A 17,828-nucleotide genomic window follows, 5' to 3' on the forward strand; every position below is an offset into this window, starting at 1 on the left:
CCCCCAAAATTAGAATTCATCGAGAGTGACTCATTACTTGAGCCTTAACTTTTTCACTCACAGTTTCCCTTGAGATTCCTGCCACTGAAATTTCTTGAACAGCTTGGGTACAATTGTGAAAACGCAGATGGATAACTAGGGTAAAGAGACTAACAAACACAGAGAGAGAGAGAGAGAGAGAGAGAGAGAGAGAGAGAGAGAGAGAGAGAGAGAGAGAGAGAGAGAGAGAGAGATTTAAATGCGACTTCATTTTCTTTTCTAAATTTTACAAATACTGCTTATTAGATCATATATAAATTTGAAAGCAATATTAAACAAACTTTTGCAATAATAATATAACAAAGTACATGATATCATTTATATTCATGTTTCTTCCCCTTTTGGATTGAAAATATATCGAAGTAATTAAACATGATTTAAATCAAGATTCAATAGTACAATTGCGTAGACGAATAAAGAGGGTTGCAAAGAGAACTGGAATATTTAGACCCTTTTTTCCACGACAATAAATCTTGCACAAGAGGGACAATAGGCTTTTTCTTCATTGTTTTCTTCTCTGTGTTCCTTCCGACATAGTCGTAGTAGCCGGCTCCGACATGGTGGTAGCCGGCTCCTCCTTGTTTCTCAGTAGTACCAATGCTCAATATTTGAGCCAAAGACGTAGAGTTCTCCATCCTTATCATCCACTCCCCCTTATTCCGCTCTTCAACATTATCTCCCATAGTAGTAATATTTGGTGATGATGATGTAGTAGTTGTTGACACATGCAGCACGTTACTCGCCTTTTCTGCCGCATCCGCCTCCGCTCGAGCCAACTTGGACATGTTCTTGTGGAGCTCCGCGTTCAACGACGCCAGTGCCACCTCCGTTTCTGACTCCCTCTCCTTCAGCAACTTCAGCTCCACCTTTGTTTCCTCGAGCTCCGCCTCGAGCTTCTTAAGAGTGTCCATAACTGCTACTTTCTCCTCGCGATCACCATAACTACTAACTCTTACTTCTTCGCTTTCTTTATAGTTCGGCGGCGAAAACTTCCATGATGGAGTGGTAGTAGGGCTACTTTGGACAATATTATTGGTGTATAGGGGTTTAGGGGATGAAAACATGTCTCCGAGAAGAAGGCGCTCGTCAAAGATCGCTACGGCTTCTTTGACGGAGCGGAAGGGTCGGGCAGTGTCGACATTGGCGTTGTAATCGTTAACATGTGGTAGGGTTAGGGCAGCTGCTCCACCTGCTGGGTTTTCTTCAGGAATCTGTAGGGAGTGCTGGGTTTCCGATTCCATGGATATGTGTGTGCTAGGTGGAAGGAAATGGTGTGCATGAATTAAGGTCATGGAGATATATATTTCATGATGATCGGTAGGGTTTGGTTTGGCATGGGATTTCTTTGCTTGCACTTCAAAATTTAGAGAGAGAGAGAGAGAGAGAGAGAGAGAGAGAGAGAGAGAGAGAGAGAGAGAGAGAGAGAGAGAGAGAGAGAGAGAGAGATTGTTTCAAGGTTAAGACAAAACGTCGGGCAGGATAGGGATCATGGATTAAGGTGGACGAGGACATCATAACAACTCCACGGGCCGCCTGTGGATACTGCCCTCACCCACCCGACCCGCTCATTCCTTTTTTATTAGGAAACTTTAACGAAAAGCCCGGTACTGTTCACTTTAACGAAAAACCACATTTTTACACTAAAAAGTTAATCCTGGTACTATTCACTTTACCCTTTATTTTGTGCTTATCATTAAAACTCAAAGTTTTCAAGCCCTTTTCATTAGTTTTCCTTTTTTATTATGTGTGTGTGAAGGAAAATACAAACTTTAGAATGGCAAATGCTAGGGAGAAATGTTTTTTAGTTTTGGCCATAATTTGTAGACAATATGATGTGGTTTAAAAATATAGTTTTTCTAGCATCATCCTATAAAATTGACAATTTTTTTAAGGATCTGTTATTGGCTTCGTCACGACAACTCATTCTTCCGGAGGTTGGGAAGACTCGCAAAGGTAGCCTCCTCCTGACCAACATCATGTGATTCATCAACGCCATGAATCAAACCCAATACGTGTTGTGTGAAATCCGAACCTAAAATTTGTCCCCAATCATTGATTGTTAAACAGGCGCCACTTAAAATATATGAATCCTGAAATTGTCTTCATTTTCGGTTGTTGCACGGTGGTGCGCATAAACGCTTTTATAACTAAGTTGTGTGCACACTAGGATTAATACGATTAATTGAAAAACAACGTAGGTAAATGGGTAAAGTAAGACCTGAAATTACGATGCAATGAAATAAATTAACAAGATAGCGTGGGTTTGAACCTTATCGATGCCTAATCTAACATCTAATCTAACAAAATCTATCGTTTGACAAAAAAAAAATTAATTAACAAGGTGAAAGTAATTTAATTTTTCCTATGCACACTACTCCTGAAGCAAAAGGGCAGGATTGCAATGAAAATTGAAAATAGCAACAAAATATTTTCAAATAGGGTACTTCCAGTGGCCGATCCAGGATTTCAAGATCGGGGGTTCCCAAGATAAAAGTTCAAAAAAAAAATATTAAACTAATTTGGTTCCATATCACTATTTTTTATTGAATTTGGTTCATTGAATAATCAAAATTAATCAGCTACATCAAGTGGCCCAGTGGTAAGGGCGCGGATTTCGGCTCTCAAAATACAAAAAAAAAAAGGGAGGTCATGACTCTACAAAGATGAAATCTGTTAATGTAACATATATATTACAATTGGGAGTTGAGACTAGAGTCTAGGATTAAAAAAACTTAAATGAATTTGGGAGAAATAAAATTAGGCAACTAGAGGTGGTGGAACGGCAAATGGTGCTGGGGGATGGGGTAACTCGAGTTTAAAGTTGGGAGGTTGGGACAATTTGGGGTTGAGAGTTCTTAAATATAATTTGGGGATATTGGAAAGGATCAGGGTTCTCGGACTCTGTATATAAAATAGAGATATTTTAGTTTTTAAATCTTTTATAATTACCTGACTAAAAAATGTTGTCGTTTCGGCTAGGCCTTTTGAAACAAAAATTAGAAACCTCTTCTTCTTCGTTATAAGCACTGCTGCATGCACATCCATGCAGGCAACAAGACTCTCCACTCTGCACCTGCCCAAATTGTTGGAGGGTCCCGAAGGTCGATCACAAGTGCTTCTTAAGACTTCCGGAGGGTCCTTGGACCTCTTGGGTCCCTATATGGATCCGACCATGGGTACTTCAAATAGACACTAAATTGATCGTGAATTTGTATTAACATATGTAACTTCATGAAACACTGAATGATCCGTCATTAATCCAACCTTCGTATTATTTTCTAGTCTTAAATATCGAAATAGTCCCTATGTTTAGTGTATTGGCTAATTTAGCTCTCGTGTTGTCAATTTGGCCAATTTAGTCAACATTTATATCTCTGTTAGCTAATCAAGTACATTTAATTCAATTCCTGCTAAATAAGTCAAACTATTACAAAGTTATTTATAAAATTACCTATTCAATTTAAAATATTCAATACTGAAATAAAAATAAAAATCTGTACATAATATTAGGATGAGACCCTTCTATCTTCCCCAACCGAAACATGAATAAATGAGAAATGATGGAGGACAAAGCCGTCAAAGGAAAAGCACGTAGTGTTGACTACTCTCAAGGGAATAAGTTCTTGGCGGCTGATCAGACTAAATTACATAAGAATATTACGCGGTCAAGAACTAGCAGTTGACGATAAGCATAAATAGCTTGTTAAAAAAGACTGGACTCAAATTGCATGATGAATCCAAATAAGTCAAATCATCAGCAACAAGATTATTTTCAAGGTAAATATGTCAAATTTCACAATGATCAACTTTGATTCATAAGAGCACAACAATTCCAATACCAAACTTTCTAGCTGTGACTATCTACTTTAGCATCTAAAATCAATTGTATTACAAGTGCATAGTCCGATTTCACCATAATCTTCTTAATTCCAATCAATTTTGTTCAATGTTCATTTCTTTCTTTTACTATTATTTTTCATTTCTAATTATATTTATTTCGTATCTATTTTATTAATAGTTTAAAAAAAAAGTTCAAAAACAAACACGAAAACTAAATACATAGACTATATTGATCAAATTAAAATACATGAACTAAATTGGCCAAAAACTAGAACACTGAGACCATTTTAGCAGTTAAAGTTATTTTTTAGGAAGTTTTAACGAAACACTTCTGGTACTGTTCACTTTTAATGAAAATGATATTTTTACTCTAAAAAATCATTCCTAGTATTATTCACTTACAACACATTTTTATCATTTTGATTAAAAATCAAAGTTTTCAAACCCTTTTCATTGGCTTTTCTTATTTTTTATTTGGATGATTTTTGTTTTTGGAAATGGATTTGAATCCTCTCCGAGGCAATTTGTTGGGATTCTTCTGATCGGTGTCTGTGAGCCGTTGGATAATAACAAATAGGAGACTCTCTAAAAGTTATAATAATTGTATCTGTTGGATAAAAATCTAACGATCCACAGACACCGATCAGGAGGATCCCGACCAATTGCCCCAGAGAGGTCCAAATCCTTTGGAAATGACATTAGATGCAAAGTAGGGCCCTACGTACTAAGCAACGTGTACACAAACATGTATTACGTGTAAAATGGCAATTTAGGCATTTCGCGTGTACTGTGTTACAGCTCGTGATTGGCTCGTGCTACAGCCGCACTGTGGCGGCACGTATGCAATTTTCTCCTCGCACATCGACCTTGTTCGGTTTCTGCGACAGTCTGAAAACAAAAGAAACGAAAAATGGCTCCGAAGAAAAAGCAGACTACGACGAAGCAAAGCAGCAGCAGCAAGGCTAAAACAACGTCGTCGGCACCGAGGCTCCAGATTTCGGCCGATAACGAGAACCGGGTCCGCCGGCTCCTTCTCAACTCGGGGAGGTCCACCGCCCCGGCGGCTCCGGTCGACGAGTCTCTTTCCAAGGCTCAGAAGACGAAGAAGCTCAAAGCCGTGTACGAGAAGCTTTCCTGCGAAGGCTTCACGAACGATCAAATCGAACTTGCTCTTTCTGCTCTCAAGGTAACATTGATGATCAATCCTAACCCCTGTTTGAATGCTGAGAAAATGAATGAGAAAATGTTTGGCAATAAACAGTTGCAGCAATTCTAGTCGAATGCTATTGATTTTAGGGTTTTACGGAATATTAGCATATTTATTAAAACTGATTGGGAATTCGAATTCGGAACTCAGTAGCGTGTGTGCATTGTATTGGATGTAGGAGGGTGCTACATTTGAGAATGCTGTGGACTGGTTGTGCTTAAATTTGACTAGTAATGAGCTGCCGCTGAAGTTTTCTACCGGAACTTCTTTGCACACCAGTGAAGGTACGTTTTAACTCATTCCAAATGCAATGGATTTACTGCTGTAAATGTGATTTTCTGGGAATGCAATTTGAGCATTTATGTGCTATTTTGTGTTTAAACGTATGTTGTTATAATAATTCCATGGTCCAGGTGGTTCTGTTGGTGTCATATTGACTTCTCGGGATGACTGGACTCCCTCGGTGGATACACATGCCATGATTGATGAGGATGCACCGAGAATTGCTGTTAGAACCAAGGGACATCGGGATGATAAGACTCTTGATTCGTTTCAGCCATCTCAGGCAGATTGGATCAAACGATATGTCGAGCAACAAGAAGAGGTACATAGATAGAGCCACTAACAGATTCACCTCATTTTCCTTTTACTTTTGAGAAGTAACAAACTTTACTAGTGTCAACAAAAATTACCACTAGAGAAGTCCACGTAGAAAAAATAAAAAGCAAAAAACAAACAACTGGCATCTCTTTTGTACAGTACATACCAAGGAGGAGAAATATACCAATAAAGGTTTCTTCTTGTTATCATTTTGTGGTTGGCAAAGGGGAAAGTGTGAGGTTTGGGAGGAGAGTTGGGCTGGGGATTCAGCTGTAGTTTACTTGTCGCTATAGATTGCCTCAATTCCATAATCTCTGTATTGAAATAATGTGTTTGTGTCCTTCTTTTTATGCTTTGACTTGGACTTTGGGCCCTGAAGAAACCTAAAGATCAGGTGGGGCGAGTAACCTTACCTACTGTCTTCCTACAAGATTTTTTGTGTGGTACCTGCTTATGATAGGAGAATATGGAGGTTGGATTCCTTATTGCATTGTCTTGTAGATCGATTTCAAGGGAGATAATGTACAAATCTCCTTCTCCATTTATTCTTATTCCCTTAACTGTAATTTGAAGGCTAAAGTACCGCACTTAAGGTTCGGTTGTTGCCTCTGATACTTGCTCACCAGAGGTTGGGTACTTATGATATGGTTAAGAGGAGAAGACCTTCTTGTCTAGTTAGGCTGAAAGTTTGGAGCACTTGCTTTTCACTGTGTTGTATTTGCAGCAAAGGTTGGTTAAGTTGCGTGATTTCGGTGCCATACGCTGCTTTGTTGTGTGAGAGGCATCTGTTTTTTCTTTTGGAGGGAAGAAAAGGGGAGTGATTCTGGGGAGGCACGTTGTGATGCCTTTTTTTTGGGGTAGTTTTGGTGTGATGATATTAGAACTTATTAAGTGAATAATTGTGGGAGATAGTATGATTTTGGGGATCATTATGTGCTTCAGTGTCTCCAGAGTTCAGGAATTATTCTTTTTCTGTGATCTTGACATCTTGTCTGATAAGAAAGCAGTAGTATCTTAGAGTCTAATACCCATCATCTATGATGTTTTGGTTTACTTTATTTGGATCTTAATGTTTCTTAGAGATGGCTAGTTAGATCTTACTCATCTTATAGACCAGCTTATGCCTTATCTTTTGTGGAATCCTTGATTTTGTGACCTTATATAAATTTTGTGGAAAAATTTAGATGTTGACCGATGCTTAATATATTTATCAGTTTTTATTCCTGTAGTAATTATCTTGATATTTATGTAAAAGAGAATCTAATAAGTAATGATTTTTAGGATGAGTCCACAACTTGGGAGGATGATGCCGATGAGGCTTTGGCTGAGAAGGTATTTTCATTTTACTTCTGCTGTACTGGTGGAGTAATTGCTAGCATGTCTTTTCATCATCTTACTAACAGTTCTCGACAACATTCAACTATCTTAATAGGCTCTTAAACCAAGGTCTTACGATCTTATTGCCAAAGATTATCATGCTGCACGATTGGAAGCTGCAAAAGCCAAGCAAAACCGGGACAAGAAAAGCCAGGAACGGGCAGGCAGCATCATCCGCAATCTCAAGCAAGAGTTATCTGCTCTAGGTTAAACTTTTACTTTTCTTCTGATTAAAGTTAAGCTTACTGGTGGATTATACCTTCTCTTATGTATTTCTATAATATATGCATCAGGGTTATCAGACGACATATTGGCATCAGAATTTGCAAAGGAACAAGGTTCTGCTCCTTCTGAGGACACATATGATAGTCCTTGCAAGCAGTGTGAAGGAGTCTATGCTGATGATTTAATAGTTGACGAAAGTAATACAGAGCACAGCGGCTCTATTCATTCTCCAGTCAATTCTACTCCCAGTGTACCTGTCCAAGGAAAGATTGTTGCAGAAGAAGAGTCAACAGATGTGGAGATTGGTAATTTCTTCTTAGAAGATGGGCCATCTGCAGATGTTCCACCTCCTGAAATTTTGGAACTACAGAAGAAAGAAAGGATGAGAGAAATGTCTAGTGAGAAAAATCTGGAGAAATTAGATGGTATTTGGAAGAAGGTAGTGTATGTAATGATCTTGTTGGACCTAGGACCAAATGTGCAGGATTTTTTAAATATGCAATATCTGATGCCTTCCTTTTCTCATATTTCTTGTTTTTTACTCCACATTTTAAATGGAAAATAAATCTCAGTAGAGTACAATAAAATGGTGAAAGTGTGGTTATCTTTTTGTTATGTAATTCCTAACCGTGCGATATTGAATTATTAGTTCTTATGTATTTAATTTTGTGATCACATATTTAGTGTTTTCTGCAGTACTTTATATGTGGCTTTTATCATTTATGCTTATTGTTTTTTGATAGGAGTCATGTGTGCCCATTAATATATGCTTTAATTGATACCCCATGTTATGCCATTCATGATATGGTCTGATAATGACAGGGGGACTCTCGAAAGATTCCCAAGGCTATTCTTCATCAGTTATGTCAAAGATCCGGATGGGAAGCTCCAAAGTTTAATAAAGTGAATGGAAAGCAAAATAATCTCTCTTATACTGTCAGCGTTTTGCGTAAAGCCAGTGGGAGAGGTAAAAGCAGAAAGGCTGGGGGCTTGGTCACCCTTCAGCTTCCTGATCAGCATGTAACTTTTGATTCAACTGAGGTGATCACTTACACCTATAAATGTCTGGAACTTTGGGGTGTTGGAGAAAAGATGCCTAGCACATGTTTTTAATTATTGTTTTCTTGAATAGGTTTTGGTGGTAGATGTTGAGGCAAATACCTATGCATATGTGTATATAAATGTATGTGTGCATGAATCACAGAAACAGAAAGAAGAAGTCCACTGCACTAAAGAACTCCTTACAAAACTGGAAAACAAAAACACAGCACAATGCACCCAGAAAAATAGAAACTAGCACTAGGAAGCAGCAGCTCTCCTATCAGAAAATATGACAACGAAAAAACTGCTCCTAAAATCTGAAGATACGAAAGCCCATAATGAAGCCCAAAATTGAACCTGTCTTTCACAAGTATTATTTCTTTTTCATTCCTAGGACCATCAAACACCATTCTATTCGGTTCCCATGCAAATTACCTGAAAACAGCAACTATAGCACATATCCTCAGGGCCACACCCTTCTTTTGTACCTCCAAAAGACTTGTGCTTCTGAGTTTTGACATAATAAATCATGAATTTTGACCTTTGTTATGAATATAATTGTATGAACGATGTTGTAAGACATGTGTTGGATGTTTCGTTATATTGTTGTCTATTACTCATGTTTATTACTCTGTATTATGCTTTGACCTTTGAGGGTATTTTGGTGATGGTCCTGCAACTAATTTTATATAAGTATAATACTGTAAAAATATATACTGTTCTCGCATTGGGAAAATTTTGCTGAAAATTTACTTACTTAATCACATGATTTTTTTATCACAGGATGCACAAAATGGAGTGGCAGCATTTGCTCTTTGTCAACTGTTTCCTGATCTCCCAGTTCACCTATTAATTATTGAGCCTTATGCTTCTCTAGTCATTCAATGGATGGAAGGTGTGGATCTTTATTCTTGTTCTATAAATCATAACTCTCTTTTCTAAAGAGAGGATGAAGATCTCTAATAAAAATTTATTGAATGAGTTGATGTAGTGAACCTTTGGTTGATTGGTTCCAATACTAATATTGTTTCTACATAGTTTCAATTGATGTATACTGTCCAAGTGTAAAATCTGATGATTCTGTTGTAAACTTTTTTTGTTACGTCTAAAAATCAGGGGAATCATCAACGAATGTGGAAGATAGTGAGGAAGATCGAAGAGCTACTTTTGTGGACTCACTTTTGAGAGTTGATGGTTCTGCTTCAACTTCTGCTGCTAATGTTACGAATGATATTGTTCCAGAAAAGGCTCAAGAACTCCATGTTGAACAACCTATAAGTGCAGGTGTTGCTCATGTTGATTTAGCAGCTCAAAGTACGTACTTGCACTCCTCTCTTGGTTGCATTGTTGAACAAACGTTGCTTTTATTCCGTTGCTTGTAGTGGAGTCACTTCTTATCAGTTCCATACTTCCATACTTCCATTCCATATAACGTATATAAGAAAGAAGAAGTGCATGTTCATCAATGAAAATAAGTTTACTTGTCCTTTAAACTTTCTGCTGTATCTTACTTTTTCTGTTATCCATCAATGAAAAAAATGTATCCACATGTTAGGCCCAGTTTGACCATACACTTTCATGGCACTCAAAATTATTGATCTACATATTGGGTTCCGTCTCGCACATGTGAACCGGTGCGTTGAGAATATTGGAATCCCACATTGGGTATTTGAAGCCCGGAATCATATATATAAAATTCCGAACCTTTCTACTCCTGACCACAAGAACCCTAAACCCTGATGTCCAGGATTGAACTCTGTCTCGAAGAATGGAACATAATTGTTTTTGGGCCAAAATATAATTCTGTAGCTGAGATCTTAAGCTAACTTGACTACTCATGTGGGTTAATGAATCAGAAATTTGATGGCGTGTGGTGTTATAGTTTGTCAATGAATATAAGTGTAATCCTATCTAATGGTTGATTTCTTTCAGGAGTACATCGTCTCAAGGAAGTGGAGAGCACTTATTTGAGACAAGAACTAGAGAATAAAGTGAAAAATCCAAAATTCAAGGTTTTTGTTGCAATTTGTTTGTTTCAAAAGAGACTGACCTGCCTTTATTTATTGATTCTTGTTGCTCACCGCTGGGTGTACTGACGTCAGTACATTAGTCATTAGAATAAATAGAATGCTGCTATATCATTTGATGAACAAACTTGGTGACCCTATTTCTTTCTTTTTTTTTGTCCGCCCTTGTATTCATGGACTACTTGTCCATGCTTTTTGTACTGAGGGCGTTCTGGGATGGTTGGATTTGTATGTTTCTTCTGTTTGTTTTAGTTGCTTCATGGACTACTTGTCCATGCTTTTTGTACTCTTCGTGTTTTCTCCAAATAAATCTTGTGTTTCGTACAAAAAGAAGTACTTAACTACATGTGTACTTGTTCTAGGACATGTTGAAAACTAGAGCTGCACTTCCCATTGCTGGTTTGAAGGGTGATATACTGCAACTGCTGAGTGAGAATAATGTTCTAGTTGTTTGTGGTGAAACAGGTTCTGGAAAAACAACCCAGGTGGAAATCTACCTTTCATTGGTTTTGCATTATTATGATTTTGGTATTGTAATACATTTTGAAGTTCTAAGGCTGATTAGAAATTGGTTTCTCTCCTATTTTCCATACTTTTAGGTTCCGCAATTCATATTGGATGACATGATCAAATCGGGACATGGTGGATATTGTAACATTATATGCACACAACCAAGGAGAATAGCGGTGGGTGCAATCTTCTCTGCTTGAATGTATGACACTGCATTAGGTCCCTTCTGTTTAAAGTTTAAACCAAAATTCATGTGAGATAACTGGATGACCATCACATGCATTGCACCAGAAAAAAAAATTATACTTTCATTGTTGATCTACACATTCTCATTAGGACCAGGTTCCTGGTTTCTCGTGTGGTTTTTTTTGTCTTTCTCCTTCACATCAGGTAGCACTGTTTTAGGGTATTTCCTGAAAGGGTGAAGTATTCTAGTAGTTTGTTCAAGATATTGATTTGCATTTGTAAATCAGCGTATATACCTTTACAATCAAATGATCATAACCATTGAAATTTCAGTTAATAGTCCTTATCTGCATTCCTAAGTTTCTATTGAAGCTTCCATTTTATGAACCCACAGATATCAATTAGTTGAAAGGGTTTTGCTGAGATGTTGATGGCCTTTTGTATCAGTGTGAACTGTTGATATACTTTCGAAAGCTTTTTGTGTTCGATATTATTCCTTAGTTTAACAGGCTAAGTGAATTGGCTCTCAAAAGAGAAACACCCTTCATAGGTGAATTAGGTTGTATGAATTCTAGCTAGGGAAATAGTGTCATTTTCAAAAAATGGTCGTGGTTGTGTGTTATGAACATATGTGAGAAGATTTTAATTTATTCACTAGAATCCTTATATGGCCAAAATTATTAATTGACTTTTCCTTGCTTAAACTGAAAATTGACAATGTTTCATTAAATTAACAAAAACAAGTTACCTTTGTTTGGAGGAAATAAATTTGATAGAGCTTGAAAATTAATGTTAGTAAAAATATGAATTTCCTTTATATATTAGTCTGTATTTGCGGTGGACTCTGCTCTGGCAAATTTTAGAAGGTATAATGGTTCTAACTACTTGCTCATGTGAGTTTTTTTTTTTTTTTTTTTTGTATTGTAGGCTATCTCTGTGGCTGAAAGAGTTTCTGATGAGCGCTGTGAACCTTCACCTGGTTCAAAAGGTTCTTTGGTTGGTTATCAAGTTCGTCTCGATAGTGCAAGGTGTTACTTTTTTTTATTTGTTTGTTCTACTCATTTACATGAAACTACACCATATCAACGTAAAAGTTTGTGTCTTTTATGTTTTATCTGCACTAGTATGGACATCTATTAATCTGTCTGATCTTTTGGTGAGTTGTTATGCTTGTATGCCAAAGTTTTCATTACTTTAATTTTCTTATTATTATTTGCATCTTGGTGGTCTTTTGTTTTGTCACCAAAATTTGCATTCTGGTTTTCTCTTATGTCAGCAATGACAAGACTAAGCTTCTCTTTTGTACGACGGGCATTCTTCTGAGAAAATTTGTGGTAAGACTTTAATTTAGTCTTCTTATTTAGAAACTAGAGGACTGTAGATTTCATTGCCAAATATATTCATGTTGTTTGAACATTATTGGAGATAAATCACTTTTTTTTTTGTTGAGTTCAAAGTACGATAAATCACTTGTTAGGTTTCATAACTGAAACCCTTTCAACTGATATTCAAGGGGCTTAGGCTTGGTTCACATAAAAAGGTCGTACCCAGTGCACAAGGCTCCCGCTTTACGCAGGGTCTGGGAGAGGTGAATGTCGGCTAGCCTTACCCCCATTTATGGAGAGGCTGCTCCCAAGTCTCGAACCCGAGACCTACCGCTCATGGGCGAAGGCACTTGCCATCGCACCAAGTGCGACCTCTTCTTAGGCTTGGTTCACATATTCGTAAAAAAAGGATTTTTGTTGTGGCCCTAAAATTTGTAAAAAGTGGAGTGGACAGCCGTCTAAGAGATCTTTTATTTATGTATGTTTGAAGTTTGCTTTGAACTCCTTAGTCACTCGTGAGTACTAAATCATTGTTCACCAAATGTGGGTTCAAAATCCAATGACTGATATTTAAAATCCTGGTAATGTAATTTTATTTCTTGAATAAACTGTTGAATTTTAACGATGGTCATTGAGCATGAATATTCGTGCCCATTGGTGAGTGCAAGATCATGACATGTATGTATCTTCAGCAATACACTTATTGTGTGGCATGAGTGATGAAAATTCTTTCGCTCAATGCTTTATCTGTTGAAAATCTCATTGAAGATACTAAACAAATCTTATACCTACAGCTTTTCATTTGCAGGGGGATAAAAACTTGACAGGAGTTACTCATGTCATAGTTGATGAAGTACATGAGCGGTCTCTTTTGGTGAGTAGTAGCTTTAGTAGTTTATAGGTTCCCATGGTGGTTTTGAGAAATATTTGTTGGTATTATTCATGCTCATGGCCAGCACAAACCTTCCATGTCCTCCAAAAAAAAAAAAAGACACGACATCCTATAACTATTTTGTGATCCCATTATTCTTATATATAAGAAACAAAAATTTCATTAAAAAAAAAACAGTGACTTGTATCTTGTATCCTCTGCTATACTATATTTTTTCTTTTGAATGAAAATCATTTGTGATCCCATTATTCTTATATATAAGAAACAAAAATTTCATTAAAAAAAAAAAAAAACAGTGACTTGTATCTTGTATCCTCTGCTATACTATATTTTTTCTTTTGAATGAAAATCATAATTCTCCGCCGTGTAAGTTTATCTTACATTGCCGGTCCCAAGCCCGGAGAAAGGAGGAGGGGGAGGGCGTCAGGTAGTCGACAGCTGGCACTCCATGATCACGTCGAATCCTTATGAATATGAATCCAGAACGAAATCGCGCTAAAGCTAGGGCGTCACCCGTAAGTGGCGTGCTGTGTGGCCTGAGCACAGTGATAAGTGAGCAAGGGTCGCTGTATCTCCATCGGCACCCGGATACAGTGTTAAATGAGCAAGGGGGCTATAGAAACTTCTTTTCGAACGACTCCACTCAAAGTTGTTTGGGAGCATATGCTCCTATCAACTTTACACGGGACACACAAAAGAAGTACTTTGATCCTATTAGACGGGGAAGGGTGAAGAAGCTAGGACAGAAGGGTAGAGTTCAAGAGAGCAAAATGCGTTTAGGAACGTGGAATATAGGAACCTTGACGGGAAAATCTATGGAAGTAGTAGAAGTTATGGTGAGGAGAAGGATAAATATTATGTGCCTACAAGAAACTAAGTGGGTTGGTCGTAAGGCAAAGGATCTAGAAAACTCAGGGTTTAAACTATGGTATTCGGGCACAAATAGAACGAGAAACGGTGTTGGCATCATCGTGGACAAGACCTTGACACAAGATGTTGTAGATGTCAAGAGGGTAGGAGACAGAATCATGGCAATCAAGATTGTAATAGGACAAGAACTTATCAATGTGATTAGTGCGTACGCACCTCAAGTAGGGTTGGATACGAGTTCGAAGGAGAAATTTTGGGAAGACCTTGGAGACTTGGTGCAAGGAATTGCTCAGACGGAGAAGTTATTTATAGGAGGAGATTTAAATGGACACGTGGGCAGGGAGACAGGCAACTATGGAGGTTTTCATGGTGGCCATGGTTTTGGGGAGAGAAACGAGGATGGGGAAGCTATCTTGGATTTTGCAATGGCATATGATCTCTTCTTAGCCAACACCTTCTTTAAGAAGAGAGAAGAACATGTGATCACCTACAAGAGTGGGTCGTCAAAAACACAAATAGATTTTCTTCTAATGAGGAAAGAGGATCGTATAACTTGTAAGGATTGCAAAGTTATACCAGGAGAGAGCGTGACTAATCAACATCGCTTGTTGGTGATGGATGTACATATCAAAAGAGTGAGAAAAAAGAACAAGACTTGGAAGTGCCCAAGGACTAGATGGTGGAATCTAAAAGAAGAAAAACAAGTCATTTTCAAAGAGAAAGTAATCACCCAGTGTGTGTGGGATAAAGAGGGGGAAGCTAACCAAATGTGGGATTCCATGGCTAGTTGTATCCGAAAAGTAGCAAAAGAGGTATTAGGAGAGTCCAAGGGCTTTGCCCCACACCAAAAGGAATCTTGGTGGTGGAATGAGGAGGTACAAGCAAAGGTGAAGGCTAAGAAGGAATGTTGTAAAGCCTTATACAAGGATAGGACCGATGAAAATGGTGAAAGGTATAGAAAGGCGAAGCAAGAGGCGAAGAAAGCTGTGAGAGAAGCTAAGTTAGCGGCTTATGACGATATGTATAAGCGACTAGATACCAAAGAAGGAGAGTTGGATATCTATAAACTAGCTAGAGCAAGGGAAAAGAAGACAAAGGACCTAAACCAAGTGAGGTGCATCAAGGATGAGGATGGAAAGGTTCTTGCTACAGAGAACGCGGTTAAAGACAGATGGAAAGGTTACTTTCATAATCTTTTCAATGAAGGACATGAAAGGAGTGCTTCTTTAGGGGAGTTGAGTAACTCAGAAGAGTGTAGAAACTACTCTTTTTATCGTAGAATCCGGAAGGAAGAAGTGGGTGTAGCTTTGAAGAAGATGAAGCTTAGAAAAGCAGTAGGCCCAGACGATATACCAATCGAAGTGTGGAAAGTTTTGGGAGAGACAGGTATAACATGGCTCACTGACCTTTTCAATAGGATTTTGAAAACGAAGAAGATGCCGAATGAGTGGCGAATGAGCACTTTGGTGCCTATCTACAAGAATAAGGGCGATGTACAAAATTGCATGAACTATAGGGGAATTAAGCTAATGAATCATACAATGAAGCTCTGGGAGAGAGTCATTGAGCATAGATTGAGGCAAGAGACACGGGTTTCGGACAACCAATTCGGGTTCATGCCAGGGCGCTCAACCATGGAGGCAATCTATCTCTTACGAAGATTGATGGAAAGATATAGAGATGGGAAAAAGGATTTACACATGGTCTTTATAGATTTGGAAAAAGCGTATGATAGGGTCCCAAGAGACATTCTTTGGAGGATTTTAGAGAAGAAAGGAGTACGAGTAGCATATATCCAAGCTATACAGGATATGTATGAAGGAGCAAAGACTGCCGTAAGAACTCATGAAGGACAAACCGAAAGCTTTCCCATAACTGTAGGATTACATCAAGGCTCATCCTTAAGTCCTTACCTTTTTGCGTTGGTAATGGATGAGTTAACAGGACATATTCAAGGTGATATTCCTTGGTGTATGCTTTTCGCAGACGATATAGTGTTGATAGATGAAACTCAGGAAGGGGTAAATGCAAAGCTTAACCTTTGGAGAGAAGTGTTGGAATCTAAAGGTCTTCGCCTAAGCCGATCAAAGACAGAATATATGGAGTGCAAGTTCAGTGCAAATGGAGGCCAAAACGAGTTAGGGGTGAGGATCGGAGATCAAGAAATACCAAAGAGCGACCGTTTTCGTTACCTAGGATCTATCTTGCAAAAGAACGGAGAATTAGATGGAGATCTCAACCATAGAATACAAGCTGGATGGATGAAGTGGAAGAGTGCATCCGGCGTGTTGTGTGACCGCCGTATGCCACTGAAGCTCAAGGGAAAATTTTATAGGACGGCAATAAGGCCGGCGATGCTGTATGGCACAGAATGTTGGGCGGTGAAGCATCAACACGTACACAAAATGGGTGTAGCGGAGATGAGGATGCTTCGTTGGATGTGTGGGCACACGAGAAAGGATAAGATTAGGAATGAGGATATCCGGGGTAAAGTAGGAGTAGCCGAAATTGAAGGAAAGATGAGAGAAAATCGGTTACGGTGGTTTGGACATGTGCAAAGAAGGCCTACTGACGCTCCGATTAGAAGATGCGACTATGGGACAGAGGTTCAAGGCCGAAGGGGCAGAGGAAGACCTAGGAAAACTTTGGAAGAGACCCTAAGAAAAGACTTAGAGTACTTGGATCTAACGGAGGACATGACACAGGACAGAACACAATGGCGTTCTAAGATTCATATAGCCGATCCCACTCAGTGACTTGGATTTTCCAAGTCTCCAACCGAGAAGTTTTCCTCACTCGGGAAATTAAGGGAACACTACCTCAACCTATATGCTCCACTCACAAAGCTTCAACATACAAGCTTCAACAAAAGAAAATTCAAAGAACTTAGCGAAGAAGGCTTTGGTGTATTTAACACAATACGTTGAAATGAAGGAAAGCTTATTTATTGATATTCCCGATAAGTTACAAATATGTACATATACTTGAGTCAAAATAAACAAACAAGAGGGAGCCTTCACAAAGGTTGCTTAGGAGAAGTCTCAGCAGTCGGTAGAGCCCCAGAAAGAGAAGGCACCGGAGGGGGATTATTCGGAGCCTCAGTACTGGACAAAACCCTAGAAGGAGGAGGCATCAGAGATTGATCATTTGGAGCCTCATTACGCGGTACAGCCCCAGAAGACGAAGGCAATAAATGCCTTTGGAACAAACCCACAAATCTCTGATGATCAAGTAAAACCTGACCATCAGATTCCTTCATCTGGTCAAGCTTCCTCTTCATGTTTGTAGCATAGTCATGCGCGAGCCGGTGCAACTGTTTATTCTCATGCTTGAGCCCTCTAATCTCCTGTTTGAGACTCATCACTTCAGCCGCCAATGATTCAACTTGGCGGGTTCGAGCAAATAGGCGTTGGGCCATATTAGACACAGAACCTGCACACTGAACACTGAGAGCCAGAGAATCCTTAACAGACAACTCATCAGACCGTTTGGAAAGTAGTCTGTTATCTTTGGGAGTGAGAAGGTTCCTGGCCACTACCGCAGCGGTCATATCATTCTTCATCACGGAATCCCCAACGGTAAGATGACCAGTAGGGGAGACGAAGGATGGGCGCCATATGTTGTCTGGAGAAGGCGGGGCTGCCTCTTCAACAAGGTTCAAGTCAAAACGACGGTCGGAGGGGCCAGAC

At 38.7% G+C, this 17,828-nt stretch overlaps 2 protein-coding genes across 3 annotated transcripts in view; one reads left to right on the forward strand and one right to left on the reverse strand.

Moving 5' to 3' along the window:
* Nucleotides 1-229: 229 nt before the first annotated feature.
* On the reverse strand, nucleotides 230-1,582 carry LOC126604767 (uncharacterized). Its single transcript, XM_050272081.1, has one exon. The coding sequence runs from the start codon at nucleotides 1,329-1,331 to the stop codon at nucleotides 429-431; it is 903 nt and encodes a 300-aa protein (XP_050128038.1). The 5' UTR covers nucleotides 1,332-1,582; the 3' UTR covers nucleotides 230-428.
* A 3,158-nt stretch (nucleotides 1,583-4,740) lies between these two features.
* Nucleotides 4,741-17,828, forward strand: part of LOC126604762 (DExH-box ATP-dependent RNA helicase DExH7, chloroplastic) — a 30,201-nt gene continuing 17,113 nt past the window's right edge. For both annotated transcript variants that reach the window (XM_050272068.1, XM_050272069.1), the window contains exons 1-15: nucleotides 4,741-5,065; nucleotides 5,265-5,370; nucleotides 5,500-5,690; nucleotides 6,968-7,018; nucleotides 7,119-7,269; nucleotides 7,357-7,727; nucleotides 8,111-8,329; nucleotides 9,113-9,224; nucleotides 9,446-9,643; nucleotides 10,262-10,341; nucleotides 10,719-10,841; nucleotides 10,956-11,042; nucleotides 11,980-12,080; nucleotides 12,329-12,386; nucleotides 13,186-13,251. In XM_050272068.1, the coding sequence (XP_050128025.1) occupies nucleotides 4,790-5,065; nucleotides 5,265-5,370; nucleotides 5,500-5,690; nucleotides 6,968-7,018; nucleotides 7,119-7,269; nucleotides 7,357-7,727; nucleotides 8,111-8,329; nucleotides 9,113-9,224; nucleotides 9,446-9,643; nucleotides 10,262-10,341; nucleotides 10,719-10,841; nucleotides 10,956-11,042; nucleotides 11,980-12,080; nucleotides 12,329-12,386; nucleotides 13,186-13,251 (2,190 nt within the window). In that variant the 5' untranslated portion in view covers nucleotides 4,741-4,789. The remainder of the gene's footprint in view (nucleotides 5,066-5,264; nucleotides 5,371-5,499; nucleotides 5,691-6,967; nucleotides 7,019-7,118; nucleotides 7,270-7,356; nucleotides 7,728-8,110; nucleotides 8,330-9,112; nucleotides 9,225-9,445; nucleotides 9,644-10,261; nucleotides 10,342-10,718; nucleotides 10,842-10,955; nucleotides 11,043-11,979; nucleotides 12,081-12,328; nucleotides 12,387-13,185; nucleotides 13,252-17,828) is intronic.

The sequence above is a fragment of the Malus sylvestris genome, chromosome 15 (genome assembly GCF_916048215.2).
Source record: "Malus sylvestris chromosome 15, drMalSylv7.2, whole genome shotgun sequence".
Lineage (NCBI taxonomy): Eukaryota > Viridiplantae > Streptophyta > Magnoliopsida > Rosales > Rosaceae > Malus > Malus sylvestris.